Consider the following 17,879-nt stretch of genomic DNA (forward strand, 5'->3'; position numbering starts at 1 on the left):
GCTGAGTCTATCTTTATTATGCTTTATGAATATCATATTCCCGTAGTATATGCCTCTCTCTCCCTCCCTCTCTTTCTATTTCTCTCCCTTTGTTTTTCTCTCTCTCTGTTTTTTTTTGCTCTCTCTCTCTTATCCCCCTTCTGTGTAAATTGTTCATTTCCCTCCATAATTGTTCATTTCCCTCCATAAACAAATTTTAATGAAGATTTATATACTCTGCTGAACAGGGGATTATGTCTGTGAATCATTCGTGATGTGACGTCCAATAAAATCGATTTATATCTAGTTTTTGTATTTAATCTATAAAATCACATTTTAAGATATCCTACATACCGTAAATCATCACAGAATATTAACACATTAAAAAGAATTTGAAAACGGTAACCCCATATTTAGTATTTAATTTTTTTATAGCTCTACAGGTATCTAAACAAAATGTAGGCCTACATAACGAAGTTTGCAAAAAAAAATCGTTGCTATGGCAACTGCGGAGGCACAAAAAAACAATTGGATAGTGTAGTGAATCTTTAATGTGCAAAGGTGGTGAATCTCCTCTACACAGAGCCCTGTTTTTCAACGTACTATCCGATGGGCGAGATGTTCCACCTTAAAATAGCTACACTTCGGAGTGTTGATTTAGTAATTGAAATTTAAACTGAAAGATTCTCCGAAGTGCAGTCACTTTCCAAGCTCTGTAAGTGCTAGACTTCATTTTATAGAGTGTAGAGTCTTTTGAGAAGGACAAGTTAATACACGACTCAATAAAAATGGATGACCCAGGGAGTGACACCTTTTTTTAGCTTTTCAAATTTATCTTATTGAAACAATAATATTTATGTTTATACTTGTTTATATAACACAATAATTTTCGTCAATGAAAATGGACCAGTTTCCTGCATGGGCAGCATACACATTCACGATAGCACACACTGACTGACACCGTGAATGCACCCATTTGGGCCATTATATGAAACGCTTATTGGGAATCAATTCAATAGATATTTCACTTGAAGAAAAAAATATGTTTAACTTCATACGCATCTGAGTTCAGAAGAAGATTCTTTTCTGAGAGCGAAAATTCTTCCTTTTGAATATGCTTCCAAGCGACAATGAAAAAAAGGAAAGACTTGGATATGTTTTGTGACAACCTAAACTCCCGAACTCTATATTATTTACACAGAAATTTTGCGCTTATTCATGTGACAAGTATATACGATTGATGATGGTGATTATGGACAATGATCAATGCTACCCAATCGCAAGAAATCAACCTACGCTCGATGGCTTGCTTGGTGTAAACGGGGACCGAGCCTGACATTTCTGGACCTTGGTTTCCTTCAAGCAGCTTTGATTAAGCCTGGTTTTTCCACAAGACTTCTTCCACTTCAAACGAATACTTGGCATGATGCTGACATGATACCCCCGGTATCTATTCATTATGATAATCGATGGCAGGGTCGTGTATGCAATTTTTAAAACAATTTTATCGTTACACTTGGGCTATTAAATGAAATGGAAGAAAAGGAGAAAGAAACGATCAAACATGGATCTGGGAAATATTCACAACCTTGTAATATAGTGTGATGGTATCAAAATCGATGTGATCTGCAGCGGAAAGACGGCCGTTATTAATATTGGATTGACAAAGACGATGGATTAAATTATTATAATTTTGCTTTTTATAACAAGCTTTTCAATTAATCGTCGCCCATATACTTCTTCTCTTCCACCCCTCCCTCTCTCTCTCTCCCGTCATTTCCATTCACACCCTTCCCCCACTCTCAGCTTCATTTCGCCTCTCCCACTTATACTTCTATTTTTCTTTCATTTATCTATTTTTTTAACCGCACTGTCATTATTTATTCTCAGTTATATCATATTAAGTTTGAAAGAAAACATAGTCACAGTCGTCAAGAGCATCAAAACAAATTATCGGGATTGTCATTATGCATTTGCAGATTCTATCAAAGATCTATATCATCGTGGCACTGCATGGAATGATATCGAACAATATTCAGATGTGTCAGAAAGGAAACATACATTTCCAGAGACATTTCAATCCAAATATTAAATAGAGAGTCGTGCATTTTTAAATCCATTGCAAATAGGTGTAGACTTACATGTACATTTTATGATGAAAGAATGTTATCTCCGTGTGTTGATCTATCGTATCTGATCTGTTAAGGCATGACGGATGAACTAAATCAGTGGTGTTATCGGGTACAGGGGGCTGAGTCTAGGACACAGAATACTGAATTAGAAAGTTTGTCAGTAAGCAAAGCGAGCGAGTCGAAATATAACTATTCTCTGTAAAAACTTCCTAACCATTTATGTTTTATGAAACAGAAATTTATAATTTCAAATCTCGAAAATTCAAGATCTTAGCCTTTGGTTGATTTTTTGTGATGATACCGCGACCCAGTCAAAGTTCAATGACTCCAAATGACTTTTCACCTTAGTATTTAAATTTGCATTTATTCATTCTCGGTAAAAAAAAAACAAATATAAGGCAATTAAGATATGAGAAACTATTGAAATGATAATAGACAGTTCTTGTATAGCGCATAACACATAAATAACGTAGTCAAGGATAAAAGAGGCATAACCTTGTTTTTTTATATATACAATATTTTTTATGGTTTCTTCTTAATTCGAGGGTGCTGAATCTGAAATCTGAATGATGCCACTCGTGTAACCTTGAGCATTTTCCGCAAATTGCCAAAATCCAATATGGCCGCCAAAATATGCAAATTACCCGTGAAAATCCTAAAAATTGCTCGTACATTGGCTATGAAATGCATTAAATTGTGTGACAGGAGTGAAATACTCTCTGAAAAAATATTTTTTGACAAAATATTTATTTTCCTGATATTCAAAATGGCCGTCATAGGCCCTTGTGTACACTATTATGTACAATATGAATAGGAAAAATTAATTTTCACAAAAATATGCCCTAAACTGCAAAAAAAATCGCGATGTATGAACGAAGTAATATCTGCAAGTCATCATTACTAGCGAGATATATCATTTATTATGTCATATACGGGAATATTTCTGTATTTTGATATCTAAAATGGCCGCCGCTGGCCCAAACAGTATTGCGTACAATGGCAATACGGGCCAAAAAATTCACAAGAGTGATCAATAAAATGCATATTATTAAGATTAAACGAGTGGAATACTGACTAAAAACATAATTGTTAATGAAATATATTATTAATATGCCATATATGTGATGAATGCTCTATTTTGATATTCAAAATGGCTTGCCAAAGGCCCTAAAAGTATTGAATTGAATTGAATTGAATTTATTTTCATACTTCACAAGATAACAAAATAATAACATAATACAAGAAATACATTTGGTTACATAGAAAAATACAATTTATGCACAATGAGAACGAGGAGCAAAGACATCACAAGAGTGAGCACTCAAAGTCATATATATGTGATAAATTAATGGGATACTGTCTAAAAACATATTTTCTAACGAAATATATCATTCAGGTTTCAAGTTTGTGTTAAATACTATATTTTGACTTTCAAAATGGCCGCCTTAGACATCAACAGTATTGTGTACAATGCAAAGTGGGAAACCAATATTCGCAGGAGTGAGCACCATACATGCACGTAATAATGATCTATGAGTAAAATATTGTCTGAAAGCATAATTTCTATTAAGATAGGCCTATATCATTTATTCTGCCAGTTAGGTGATAAATACTGTTATTGGAAAGTCAAAATGGCCGCTGCAGGCCCTTACGGTATTATGCACAATGTGAATGGGAACAAGTTATTTCAACAGAATTTTGCTTTGCTTGGCCAAATGGTGATTTATGAGTGAAATATTGTCTGAAAACATGATTTATTACAAAATATATCTTATGTAATTTAGGTGATAAATACTGTATTTCAACATCCAAAATGGCTGCCATATGCCCTTTTTGTGAACATTATTTGTCTCCACTCAAATTGTGTATTTTACGATAAGGGCCTATGATGACCATTTTTTATCAATTTAAAAATGCAGCGTTTATCACCTTAAATACACAACATTATGGTATATCTGGTTAGAAACCATGGTTTTAGACAATATTTCACCCTTACATCACAATTCACAATTATATGCAATATTTAGAGTCAAGGAAAGCCAAATTCTGTCAAAATTATATGTCACATGTTACAATGTATACAATACTTTTAGGACCTATGGCAGCCATTTTGGATTTCAAAGTACAGCATTTATTACCTCCACGACTAATATGTGATGTATTTAGTTAGAAATAATGTTTAAGACAATATTTTTACTCGTATATTACAGCTATATGCATTATATGATTCTCACTCTTGTGAAAATTAGTTTCTCTATTCGCATTGTACATGATAAATATAGGGCCTATGGCGGCCATTTTGAGTGTCAAAATACAGCATTTATCAGATAAATGGCATATGAACAATGATGTTTTAGTCAGTATTCCACTCGTTTATCATATGCAGTTTAGTGCTCACTCTTGTTATTTTTTTGGCCCCGGCCATTGCTATTGTACATAATACTCTTTGAGCCATTGGTGGCCCTTTTAGATATCAAAATACATCAATATCCCCATAAATGACATAATAAATGATATATCTCTTTAGTAATGATGATTTGCATGTATAACTTCGTTCATACATTGCGATTTTTTGCGGTATAGTGCTCATTTTTGTGAAAATTAGTTTTCCTTATTCATAATTATTGTACATAATAGAGTATACAATGGATTATGGCGGCCATTTTGAATTTCAGGAAAATAAATATTTTGTCAAAAATTATTTTTTCAGAGAGTATTTTACTCCTGCCACACGATTTCATGCATTTCATTGCCAATGTGCAGACAATTTTAGGATTTTCATGAGTAATTTGCACATTTTGGCTGCCATATTAAATTTTGCCAATTTGCCGAAAATGCTCAAGGTTACACGAGTGGCATCATCCAGATTCGTAATCAGCACCCTCAAATTGACAAGAAACCATAAAAAAATATTGTATGTATATATATATATATATATATATATATATAAAAAAACAAGGTTTGGTCAAATTTCTAAGGGGCCTATCCTCGACTCTATCTCTATATGCGCTTCCAAAGGACTTGGATATCATTACCCTGGCTTTAGCCCCGCAGCCTTTTGTTTTACAGCGCTGGGGCATTTCAGGGAATAAATTTCTGCCAGGTACCCATTCATCTCACCTGGGTTGAGTGCAGCACAATGTGGATAAATTTCTTGCTGAAGGAAACTACGCCATGGCTGGGATTTGAACCCACGACCCTCTGTTTCAAAGTCCGTGGACTAATCCACTGCCGGGGCCACAACGCTCCACGTGAAAAGCAAGAGTAAATATGAAAATGAAATGGGGAATTGCAAAAACAGAGCAAAGAGGCCTTGTATAGCGCGTTTAACTTAAAAACTTTAAACTCTATAAACTTAGTTATGTTGACGCCTCCGCGCCGCGCCCGCCGCGACCACCACGGCCATCGCCGGCGATGCGGTGCCTAAAGGATTCTGCTACGAAAGAGAACACTATACTGTACATACATTGCAGGTTCTGACGTTGAATAGAAATAACATAAAAATGCAATTCATTTTTTCCTAGAGCATATAAATGCCGATTTCGGTACCTGCAAATCATATTTAATACATGAGTAATTCATTCAGAATAAATAAAATTCACAATTCCAGATGACTGTCAAAATCCAATATGGACGCAAAATGAATAATCACTTTATGTCACAATGCTCAATATGGGCATGATGTATGTGATAATCGAGATAAAGTGGTTTATTTGTCATGAAAGAATGCTAAACAAACCCCATCAAGATTTTCCCCCTCTTTTGGAAAATCAAAGATACTGGGGTTCCCAGGCCCTTAATCATTTCAAAGTAGTACTATAGTTTCGATTTTGGGTGTTGAATGTGATTAGGTTGACAACAAAACTCTTGGTGTAACTGTTGATTGTAAATTAAATTTGAAATTTCCCATACAGTATATAGGGAAGAAATATCATAGGATATTAGTATCATATTTATAGCCGACCAAATAATATGTTACAAATGTTGTTCTCCATACTTGTTTTGCCTTATTGTTTTTTATAACTTGGTCTGGAAAAGTACGTTTCAGTCTAACCTAAACAAACTGGTCACAACCAAAATAGCTAGAACCATGGCTGAAGCAATCCCTATAAATAGATCAAAATTAAGCATACTATAATAGTCTTGGCTAAAGCTGCTCACTTTAAGATATAGCAGCAATATATATACCTAATGCCTGAACATTTTGTTCATTTTTATACAAAGGGGATTTTATATAAATACAATTAAACGCTCCTCTCCGTTGATACATTTGGCAAGTAACATGGTATTCGATTATGGGTCAATAATTTGGAACAAATTATCTAATGTACATCATCTTCAAATTGTTTGAAGACAAGACTAAATAAAAAGTTCTTAGATTATGCCCTATCCCTAAATTGAGGGATTTGCCTAATTTGGTATGTTGTGATTAGTTGACGATTTATTAAATTTGCCATAATAATTAAAGCTGCATTTGGGCAAAGAAATTATCACTGTACATTCCATAGGACATAAATTATGAGTCCTAATGAGAATTAATTTTACTTATATTCAGATCCAAGTCTTTGGATGTGGATTTGTTTTGAGATTGAATAGCAGTATTTTTTTTTGGGGGGGGGTTACCAACACTGTATAAAATACCGTATTTCTACGGGAAGACGCGTACCTTTCCCAGCCCACTTTTACAGTGAAAAAAATTACAAAAGACCCAATTAAACGGTAAAAATAATGTAAACCTCCAAATATTTTACGGTAAGCATGACAATTACTAAATACTAACAGTGGAAAGTCGCACAAAAGTTGTCATGAATTTAGTACCATTAAAGAAATACCTTTTACCATGCAGAATGACGGAGGAAAGTACAGTGTAGTACATTTATATATGGTATCGAAAAATCAGCATCATCATGAATGCAGATACAAAATTTATACAAAACTTGTGAACTATGAATTTTCTGACACAAATACCTTTGTCAATGTCAATGTTTTTCTGACTACTTAATGACTATGTATATAAATATAACAACATTACGTATATATAATGCGGCAGACTTACATCCACATCAAGAGCTGCATATTAAGGTTGACTCGGTTCCATTGGTGCAAATGTAAATCCGATACAGGATATCTATCATTTTAATGCAAGGTAATGCAAGAAGTAGTTCACAGTGGTCTACCACAACAACATTGTACAGTTTAGTCTGCAATGCGTAGTTAACTGTATACTACGTACCATTCACATTAAAATACAAGGGAATATATGCAGTTAGAAACCTATTGTATGCCTCTCAGAATCAGTGCCTCTGAAATACCATTTCAATAGCTGTCTTCATGCTTGACTAGACTAGACGGGTTCACACGAAAATCCTCTTAATTTGTGGAGAAGATTGAGAATCTAACCTTTATTGCAATAAAAAGTCACGTTTTTATGGATTATCATGAAAAAATACCACATCCATACATTATTGCATTATTGGCTAGTGGTCCTGACTCTCGTCTTTTAATCTAAGAGACGATTCCAAGCCATTGCGTGATTTCTTTCAGCAAGAAAAATAACCCACATTGTGCTGCACTCAACCTAGGTGAGGTGATTTACTACCTGGCAGGAATTAGTTCCTGCCGGATACGATGAGCGCCCTAAGCAGTGTTGAGTAAATTTCGTAATAACAATTACCGAGTTAACATGCGATCGGCTTTTGCATCGGCCTTTTTACTTCGTGTAAACAGAAAGTCGATTCTGCGCCGCGAGCTGTAACAGCGTGTAAACGCGGTGCAAGATAAACCCAAAATCCGATTCTGCATCGGCTCGCGGTTTAAACACGGTAATGGAGAATATTATTGTAATACGCACTTGAGTATATTCTATGATATATACATAATGAATGTAATAATTAATGATAAAATAATGAATATATGATTATGGTTATAATTACTATGGATAATAATAAAAAAATATATTGGTTAAAATTGCAAGCAGTTATAGGCCTATGGGCAATGCGTTTATCATTATGATATAGTTATGAAGAAATAAAGAGACATCGCTTGAATAGACAATTTCGAAAATGCGACCTATTAGAAAAAAAAATCAATATATAAAATTTAGGTCAACATTAATGTCATAATTATAGTGGACTATAATGGTGAATAACCCAAGTTTCCATGAAATGTCGATTGCGATTGCGAAATAGGAATGCACCGATTTTTTTTCAAACCAAAGTTCCTACCAAATCACGAACTTGCGTTTAAAATAGGCTTGATTAATGACCTTGCTGAAATTTCGTAATTGTGTGCTTTTGGGGCAACAGTGTCAATCGGATATTTTAAATAATGCCCTATACATGGGATGTCATCAATCATACCACATCTTTGAAATATTTGTAAAAAAAATAATACAAATAATTATGGATAAATGCATTTTAAACAACTCGTCTTCTCGCCATGTTTTCATTTCCCAGTGTCTGACTATACATACTAACAAATACAAATAATACGTCCCGAGATTACATTAAATCTATGTGATTATAACTGGGCGTTGTGGCGTGTGCATGTAATCCAAGCTGTGGGGAAGTTACAAATATTGATGCAGAGGTTCAAGGTTCGAGCCCTGGTCACGTCTTTCGGATGGTGACGTTAAAGGTCGGTCCCAGACGTAAATAATCATATCTGATTGATACACGTCTGACAAAACTCAAATACATACATACAAAATACATACAACTGGGCGTTGTGGCGTGCGCCTGTAATCCAAGCTGTGCTTTTTGGGGAAGTTACAAATATTGATGCAGAGGTTCGAGGTTCGAGCCCTGGTCACGTCTTTCGGATGGTGACGTTAAAATTTCGGTCCCAGACGTAAATAATCATTTCTGATTGATAAGCGTCTGACAAAACACAACACACACCCATTGTCTATCGTAGTCCGGATAAAATTATGAGAGTTCTATATTTCCAACGCCACCGTTGTAGACAAAGTATCAATAGGGATATCGTGTTTTTTTTAATATTCAGTGAGTTTTAATTTGACGGTATGGGAGATTTTTTAGGCTTGGGACACTTTTAGGAGGATGGAAGCAAATTAAGTTTTTTATCGGTATCAGGATAGTATTTGTAGCAATCATTGTTTTATTATCAATTCTGAAATTCATTTCTAAATGGCTTAATAACGACTTTTAATCTATTCATATTCACAATTACACAAAACAAACGATACATTCACACGCACTCTCCAAACGAATCCTGTCTTTAATTATATTTTGTTCCATTTCTGAATTCATTGTCAGCTAAATCTCCCTTCTCTGTCTCCTCTACCCCTCCCTCTCCCTTTGCCTCTCTCTTGTTCCTTTAGTTTTAAATTACAAACGAAGTAAAAGTATAAAGAATTACAGACGCAGGTATCAAACGTTTGCGATTATTGACAAAACACATAATTCAATTTAATATGTTCATTATGATTGTACACCTTAGTTAAGCCGCAGTATAGGATTACTGTTTCAAGCTGTGATCTCTCCCCCATTGTATCTTCTATGAATTAATCTAGGAATCTATGGAATACATAGGCCTACTCAAAAATGTAGAAAATTGACTATAGTTTCATATCAAGTCACCATCACACATTAAGCGTAAGATTTAATAAAATCATTATAACATCAAACAACAACAAAACATGAAAACGGGATATTGGCTCACATTATTTGGGGTTTTTGGTTCTTCAAATAATGTAGTTATAAGAATACGTCTTTCAGACAAATCGACATATCAGATTGCAAAATTTATGAACGTGAACTTGGCCGAGTGGTCTAAGGCGCAATTATTGTTAACTAAGTATAATGCATATGGGGGCTAACAATAGGATTGAAAAAAAGGCGATGCAAAAGATTAAATGGAGTTTAATGTAGTATGTCGGAATGCAGATCATGAAATGTCATTTCATATCTTCAAATGATTGGTATATTATATTGTCAGCCCCTAGAGAAGAATGTTCTTTTGATCAATTTGAAATACTTCAACGACCTACAAGCACTTCCCAGAATCATATTCAATGTGGAGTATGAAACAACAGTGAGTCTTTACAAAAAGGCAGTACGGAAACTTGAAGTTCATAAATGGATTTTAATTCTTCACGGATGTAATTTCATATAATCTTGAGGGTTTCAGATTTTTTATTATCTCTCACAACTAAAAGTAAACTTGAGATGGATTAAACATGTATATCATGAACCAGGAAAGCTTCAACAATCACTATATGTAAGATGAATAGTGGCGTAAACAGCTTGGAGGCATTCATCTATACAATTACCTACGTCCTGTATCTCTCGAACTCTCAGAGATATGAATGAATAAGATAATATTCATCTTGTTGAAAGATATCCATCTCACCTGAGCTTACAATTCCCTTCTTTATTTTGTCTGCCATATTTCCCGCCAAATATAGGCTCCTCTTCACAGCCCAATCTCTATACTGAATCTCTCTTCTGAAAACATGATTACGTGTGCGACAAGATGATATATAATCATATATATAATCTAGGCCTTGAAGGCTGAAACAACTACACAAATACTTTCTTTTTTAATTTGTAACTTTGCACCTCTCTGAAAGGTGCAAATTATGGAAAGAGTTCCATAATAACCCTCAACTGTGTTAGCTCCGTGCCCTCAGCAAAAATAACAAAAGATTGTCGAGACTAACCCTTCCGGTTTGTTAACTTCAGATTTTTCTGTGGATTTTTAAGTGTTACTTACCTCGTTTGGGACTCGAATTCACCTCGTTAATAGGCTAGTCAGTAGGCAGGTCCCAAAATAGTGGCTTCTTTCATCCAAGTAATATTCATGACTAGAGAGATTTTGCATAATGGGTTTGATTCGGTCATTGCTGCTTTAAATATCTATTAAATTTCATGATTTTGCTATCATTTTAAAGAAGAAGAATCATTCTATTAGGACATGTAAGATTTTGTAATGTAGGTGAAACTTTTGATCTAAAACATGCTACAAAATAGTTATTTTCACATTTTAAGAAATTGCTATTTTTACACTTTATTTTTGTTGGGCCAATTTTGGGGGATCATGATAGAGCTGAATATCTATGCTTTAAATGGTAGAGGTTTCAAAACAAGAATTGGTTTAATCGGGTCAAGATCAAACTTTTCATTAGAAGTTCATAAGTTCATAAGCAGCTTGAAAACAAGAATTCTGCACATTGATTCGTCAAAGAACAAAGCCATTAGCCATTGAAAACAACATGATGATGATAAGGAGGATGAGGAGGATAAAATAAATCATGATCATACTATTTTGTCTCATATTTTACTTATTTTCCAAGTCCTTGAAGAATCTTGAAGAAGTACTCTCCCAAATAGCGTACACACGCTGTCCTGTAGAGACACATTTCATCTTTACGCTTGATTTTGATCATAAACTTTATTTACCTCACACTTATATACCGATTACAATCACTAAATAACTAAATCAGATTTGCGGTATTTTACTCTTCAAAATTTTTGCCATGAATTTGTGGAAAGATGTAGGGTCTACCAAAATAATTTGCACCAGTCTTTCCAAACTCTGGCATCATTTGCAATACGAGATCATTTCGAGATAAGAATCAAGATGAAGGGGGTGGGGGTTGGGTATCAAACTCGCGGAGCGTGGTACAATAGAGATGGTTTATCCGATAAGATACCTATCTTATGATTATTCTTGAGTTTATTCCAAAGATTCTCATTCCCCATGCATCTTAATGATCAGATAGCATCTATGCTCTTGCTTTTATGTAAATGAAATTTAGATACGGTACAATTGGGTGATGTGAGAAATTAAAAAAAAAAATCAGAGGTAACTACGGTCATGCAGTGTTTCAAAAAGCTCTAGGCTTGCTGTGCATGGTATGATAAAGAAACTGTTCATGAGATCAAAGCACTTTCTTGGTTGATAACTTATAAAACACATGTACCTCTCAGACTTTGATTATGACTTTCAAAGTTCTCACAGATACGATACGGTAGTACGAGTGTTCACACACAAAGGAAAATAAGAAATTTGGAGCACAATTCAAATTTCGATTTTAATATAATACACGAATTATTTTCCACCATTTCACACAAAACAAAATTGCGCGATTTTAATCGTACTGTATAACCAACGTGGCAAGATTATCAAAATCATATGCATTATGGTATCATATCATTCACGATTATTCGTTGTGTATTGTGGGATCGAAATTATCTATTCTCAAATCCCAAGGGGATTCAAGCACACACGGCGCTCAGCAAGTAACAGCGATTATTCTGAAAAAAAACAAGAACAATTTCGATTTGAATCGCAAGAGCTATATATATATATATATATATATTGTGTAAAGAAATGGATGAAGAGAACAATGGTAGGCGTATCTTAAAGCAAGGTTCCCCATAGCTATCTACCCTTTGGAAAAATTGGTGATGCCGAAAAAATGCCTCTGCCGGGAATCGAACCCGGGCCCCAGCTTTGAACGCCGGTGCCTTAACCACTAGACCACAGAGACGGGTTAGTGGCTAGGCGACCCTGGTCCAATTGACCGTCAGATAGACAGATTTTCGACACCATACCAATTATAATTTTCTTTGTCGGGTGAAGTTGGGTTTTGAACAATGACAAGCCGCCATGCCTCAGCTAGATCAAAGCTTTTGCTTCGATACAAAGCTAGTGCTTTGATACAGTACACGTATGGGAGAAAGTATACAAAATTAATGTGTGTGAAGCTATACATGTACAACAGCTTTGGCAACTCTTTTTATTTTAAATATTGTGTAAAGAAATGGTAGGCGTAGCTTAAATCAAGGTTCCCCATAGCTATCTACACTTTGGAAACATTGGTGATGCCGAAAAATGTCTCTGCCGGGAATCGAACCCGGGCCCCCAGCTTTGAACGCCGTTGCCTTAACCACTAGACCACAGAGACGGGTTAGTGGCTAGGCAACCCTGGTCCAATTGACCGTCAGATAGACAGATTTTCGACACCATACCAATTATAATTTATTATCAAAGCACTAGCTTTGTATCGAAGCAAATGCTTTGATCCAGCTGAGGCATGGCGGCTTGTCATTGTTCAAAACCCAACTTCACCCGACAAAGGAAATTATATATATCTTGCATAGCGCATAACACATTGTAAATAACGTCTCTATCCACTTCCAAAGGACTTGGATATTATTACCCTGGCTTTAGCCAGGCAGCCTTTTACAGCGCTGGGGCATTTCAAGGAATAAATTCCTGCCATGCAGGTACCCATTCACCTCACCTGGGTTGAGTGCAGCACAATGTGGATGAATTTCTTGCGGAAGGAAACTACGCCATGGCTGGGATTTGAACCCACAACCCTCTGTTTCAAAGTCCGGAGACTAATCCACTGGGCCACAACGCTCCACATTTATGTCCCTACTAAAAAAAATATTTATATATATTACTTTTATTACTTTATGTATTGTGTGTGGTAACAGTGTGATCAAGACAGTCTTGTACAACTGTGGTGGTACTTTCGACATGTTTTCCATAACAGTACGACAAATCTGGTACAATTTTCTTGCATCCCTGTGCATTGTAAAGTGATTCTTAGAAACTGTTGCCGAATATACTATAAAAGTCTGCTCTGCTATTTTTCGCTGTCCCGTCGAAGAGTTTTATCCCATTTGACATTGACAGGAATTGAGAAATATATTTTTTCAAATTGGGTTTATTTATTTGTATTAATTCAAATAACTTTTCCCTTTACCATTAAGGTTACTAGTCTTATACGTTGAATTTTGTTGAAGAAACTTCAAGATATCGCTCAATTCATTAACGGCGAAACCATTTGTAGGCATGGAATTAGATAAATACACGCAGGACAAGGTAGAGTTTCGATTTATGACGGCTGCATGAACTCTTATATGGGCTGATAAATTATATGTCTTTGGGCTGTACGGAGACACCTCCATTATCATGATTATGTTCATTTGTATCTCACAACATATCATTCATTATTTCTTTGTACATGCTATATACTTGATTCCATTTACATGCACGATCGAGGAAACTTAAATGTCCAGGTTGGTTTTACGTATTGACTCCCTATACAATAACTTGTGTCATATTTGGTTTAATAATTCATTCAAGCTGGTATTTAAAAAGAGTTTGAAATAAAACAGTACTATTAAAAATAGTAGCAGAAGAAGAAAAATAAGAAAAAGAAGAAAAAAGTAGTAGTAGTAGTAGTACTACTAGTAGTAGTAGCAGTAGTAGTAGTAGTAGTAGTAGTAGTAGTAATAATAGTAGTAGTAGTAGTAGTAGTAGTAGTGGTGGTGGTGATAGTAGTAGTGGTAGTAGCAGTAGTAGTAGTGGTAGTAGTAGTAGTAGTAGTAGTAGTAGTAGTAGTAGTAGTAGTAGTAGTAGTAGTAGTAGTAGTAGTAGTAGTAGTAGTAGTAGTAGAAGAGGTGGTGGTAGTGGTGGTAGTAGTAGTGGTGGTGGTAGTAGTAGTGGTGATGGTGGTGGTAGTAGTAGTGGTGGTGGTGGTAGTGGTGGTTGTGGTGGAAGAAGAAATAATAGTAGAATAATTAGTAGCAATAACAAAATTCTAATTATTTTTACTATCATTATAATCCTGATTAATTGGTTTAATTTTAAGATTACCATAATAAAGCCTCAATTTTTTCATAAACTCATACCATATCAATGCTACAGTTTCCCGACAAATATTTTCTTGCCGAGAATTAATTTGTCTGAGAGGGGATAATGAATCGAAATTAATTTTACTCATTTATCATTAGAAGCTTAAGTTTTAAAATTGTTCAGCAGGTGAAGGAGTTTTTTTTTTCTCTTCTTAATGTATTTAAATGCGAAAGAAATAAATGAACTTCCTCCGACTTTGGGAGTAGCAGGTGTTAGGAAATGCGTAGTTTATGCATGAAATTTAAAGACGATTAACGCCACTTCCGTGCAGCTATTCATTTTGAAGAGTTACTCGCCCTATAATAATGATGAAAGAAATATTACGGATAAGGAATAAAACGGCTTAAATTGAACAGTGTAATATATTGAAAACAACGAAATTATTATTTATTGATTTAGATTCAATGAAGCAGCAATTCAACGCACACGTCTTTGTAGGCTTTGCACAAATCTAATTTACCATGTATTTATCATCAAATAAGAAAGCATCAAAATATAAATCCCTTCATTTGGATTCGCAATATCCTTAATTTAAAACCTTTACATATTTTCTACTATAGCTAGATGCAATTTCAAAACTTTTTTTTCTTTTAAACAATACTTTAAATCCTAAATATTAGCCATGGTTATAAGCCAATTTGTTGTAAATGTTAATTGTAAGCCTATGATACGTCATAAGGCTTGTTTAATTTTTGAATTATTAATTTCTTAATTATATACTCCGTTTATTTACAACTACTTCGATAATATTGCCTCTCGTAGACAACATATATCGTTGAATAAATTTTCCATATGAGTATATTCATTTATTTATTCACTAGAACATTTAAAGGAAATGAAAAAAATCATTCATGTATACCAAATTTTAGAAGTGATTTCTCTCTCTCTCTCTCTCTCTATATATATATATATACATATATTTATATATATATATATTTATTTATTATTTATGAGTTTAATAGTATTCAAATATACATGTATAAATTCCAATCAACGTGTGGCATTAAGAAGGATAACCCTTTAAGAGCATTCGTATAACGGGGTTTTTTCTGAACATTCGTATAATGTTAATTAGTTCAGCATCTTTTCAAGCTCAAAATATAAAACGTGTTTCATTCTTCCCTGAATAATATGAAGGTGCAACACAATTGCTGGTTATATCATTCCATCAAAACAAAAAGAATAACTGACTAGGTTATTTCGTTGATTTTCTGTGATAGTGTATCAAAGGTAAAATTAATCATTTAATAAGCAATCGATAAACAGGACAACATCATGAAGGCAAAATGATTATTATTTTTTATTTTGGAGTTTTTATATATTTCCTTTGATTTCTGCTTATTCCGATTTACTGTAGATTTTTGAAATTGCAAATCTTAAATGCTACGAAAGCTCACATTTGATTTTTTCTGGTAAGCGTGGAAAATGTAAACCAATACACAAACATTAAGGGTCAATTCCTAATGACTATTCCTCGATATTCATATTAGATAGGCTTACGCTGGCAAATATTAAATTTCCATGCTATGTTCAGCAATTCCTCCTGTTAATCATTCGAGAAAAGCTGTAATTCGAATGAATGGAGCTACTTCTAATAACTATTCCAATCATGAAGATAAACTTGGTAGAATTGATGTTGTTAATGATAATCAGAGCACGTCTGAATCGCAAAATCATTAGCTTCGGGCCATTGACCCCATCATAGAAAACATGTCGACTTGGATGGCTCACGCTGTCACCATGGAAGTATTCCTACATTCTTTCCCACTCTTGACTGTCATGATAAAGGTAAAGATCAATGCCTGAGACTAGGTTCATGTTCAGTAAATGTAGGATTAACTCTCGTTTTAATAGATTGGCCGCAATAAGCATACGGCATGTATATGAGGGGAGATGATAATTTTGAACTGTTACAAACCAAACCATTTTATGAAATTTTTAAGAATAATAAAGGACTGTAGATAAATAAAACTTATTAAATGTCTATCAAAAATCTTAAGCCTTCTCGTGAATTAATTTTCCTCTGCAGAGCCAATTGGTATTGGTATTGGTATTTATTTTCCATATCACAATGTTGAAAACAATGCAAGGTAAACTTATGTACATAATAAGATCAAAAGTATAGTGAGATGGCTGGATAAACTCACTCAGCTTTGTTAATATAACAAAACTATTCTTCCCTGGGGTCCAGAGAATATGTAACAACAGTTACTGTACATAACATGACATAATAATATTGAACTAAACAATAATGAAAAACAACACAAAGACTGCAAGAGAATACATCTATACCCTAACGCACTCCCCCCCCCCACCCACCCACTTGTCGCTAGTATTCAGGGCAAGACTGAATTATCTGATTTAGATTTTTATAAACAGTAAATAGGCTATTTGATAATTTTATTGTAGATGGTAGATCATTCTCGTGATCCTCTATATAAGAACGTTCTTCGACAGCATTCACTCTTGGGTTTGGGAATTTTAATATTTCCTTGCGATCGGAGAGAATACGAATGATTACAATATTGGAAAGACTCTTCTAAATAAGAATATTTGTGTAACATTATGTTTAAATGTGATTTACGCCATTAACTGTCATTGTGAACAGTATGCAAGCTTGAATTTATTTCATCAAGGTAAATCTTATACAGGAGTATGAGAAATTCAGTTCATGTAAACCACAAGTCTTTACACCTTTTCAACAAAAAATTGGGCAATCATATTCAAGCTTGTACTTTTTTTTCTTTTGATCAAGGAAGTCACTCACGTCTTCTATTATCTGTTTTTCCCTTAACTTTCTTCTTCCCTATTTCCAGTTTCAACTTGATACTTAATGTGCGTGTATTATTTCCCCAGACTCGGTCTGGTCAACAGAGCAATTGTGAGAACGGTTTACTCAAACCGTCACCACTGTCCTAAATCACGAGTCTGACAAATCAAATTAAGAGTTTTGATTCCCATGCCGCTGATTTTCACCTTTCCATGTAGGTTGACACATCCTACTTGTCCTCACTTAGTAATCACAGGAGATGTAATAAAATGAAACAATCAAGGTGAGCTTCACCCAGCTCGGGGAACAATATTTGGAGG

The 17,879-nt window shown here is 34.5% G+C and overlaps 1 protein-coding gene across 1 annotated transcript in view; it reads right to left on the bottom strand.

Annotated features, from left to right (window-relative positions):
* LOC121410880 (angiotensin-converting enzyme-like) overlaps nucleotides 1–7,383 on the bottom strand; it is a 30,475-nt gene extending 23,092 nt beyond the window's left edge. Inside the window, exon 1 of the mRNA XM_041603233.1 lies at nucleotides 7,168–7,383. Coding sequence (XP_041459167.1) covers nucleotides 7,168–7,187 — 20 coding nt within the window. The 5' untranslated portion in view covers nucleotides 7,188–7,383. The remainder of the gene's footprint in view (nucleotides 1–7,167) is intronic.
* Between the last annotated feature and the right edge of the window lie 10,496 nt (nucleotides 7,384–17,879).

This window comes from Lytechinus variegatus, chromosome 3 (assembly GCF_018143015.1).
Source record: "Lytechinus variegatus isolate NC3 chromosome 3, Lvar_3.0, whole genome shotgun sequence".
Classification (NCBI taxonomy): domain Eukaryota; kingdom Metazoa; phylum Echinodermata; class Echinoidea; order Temnopleuroida; family Toxopneustidae; genus Lytechinus; species Lytechinus variegatus.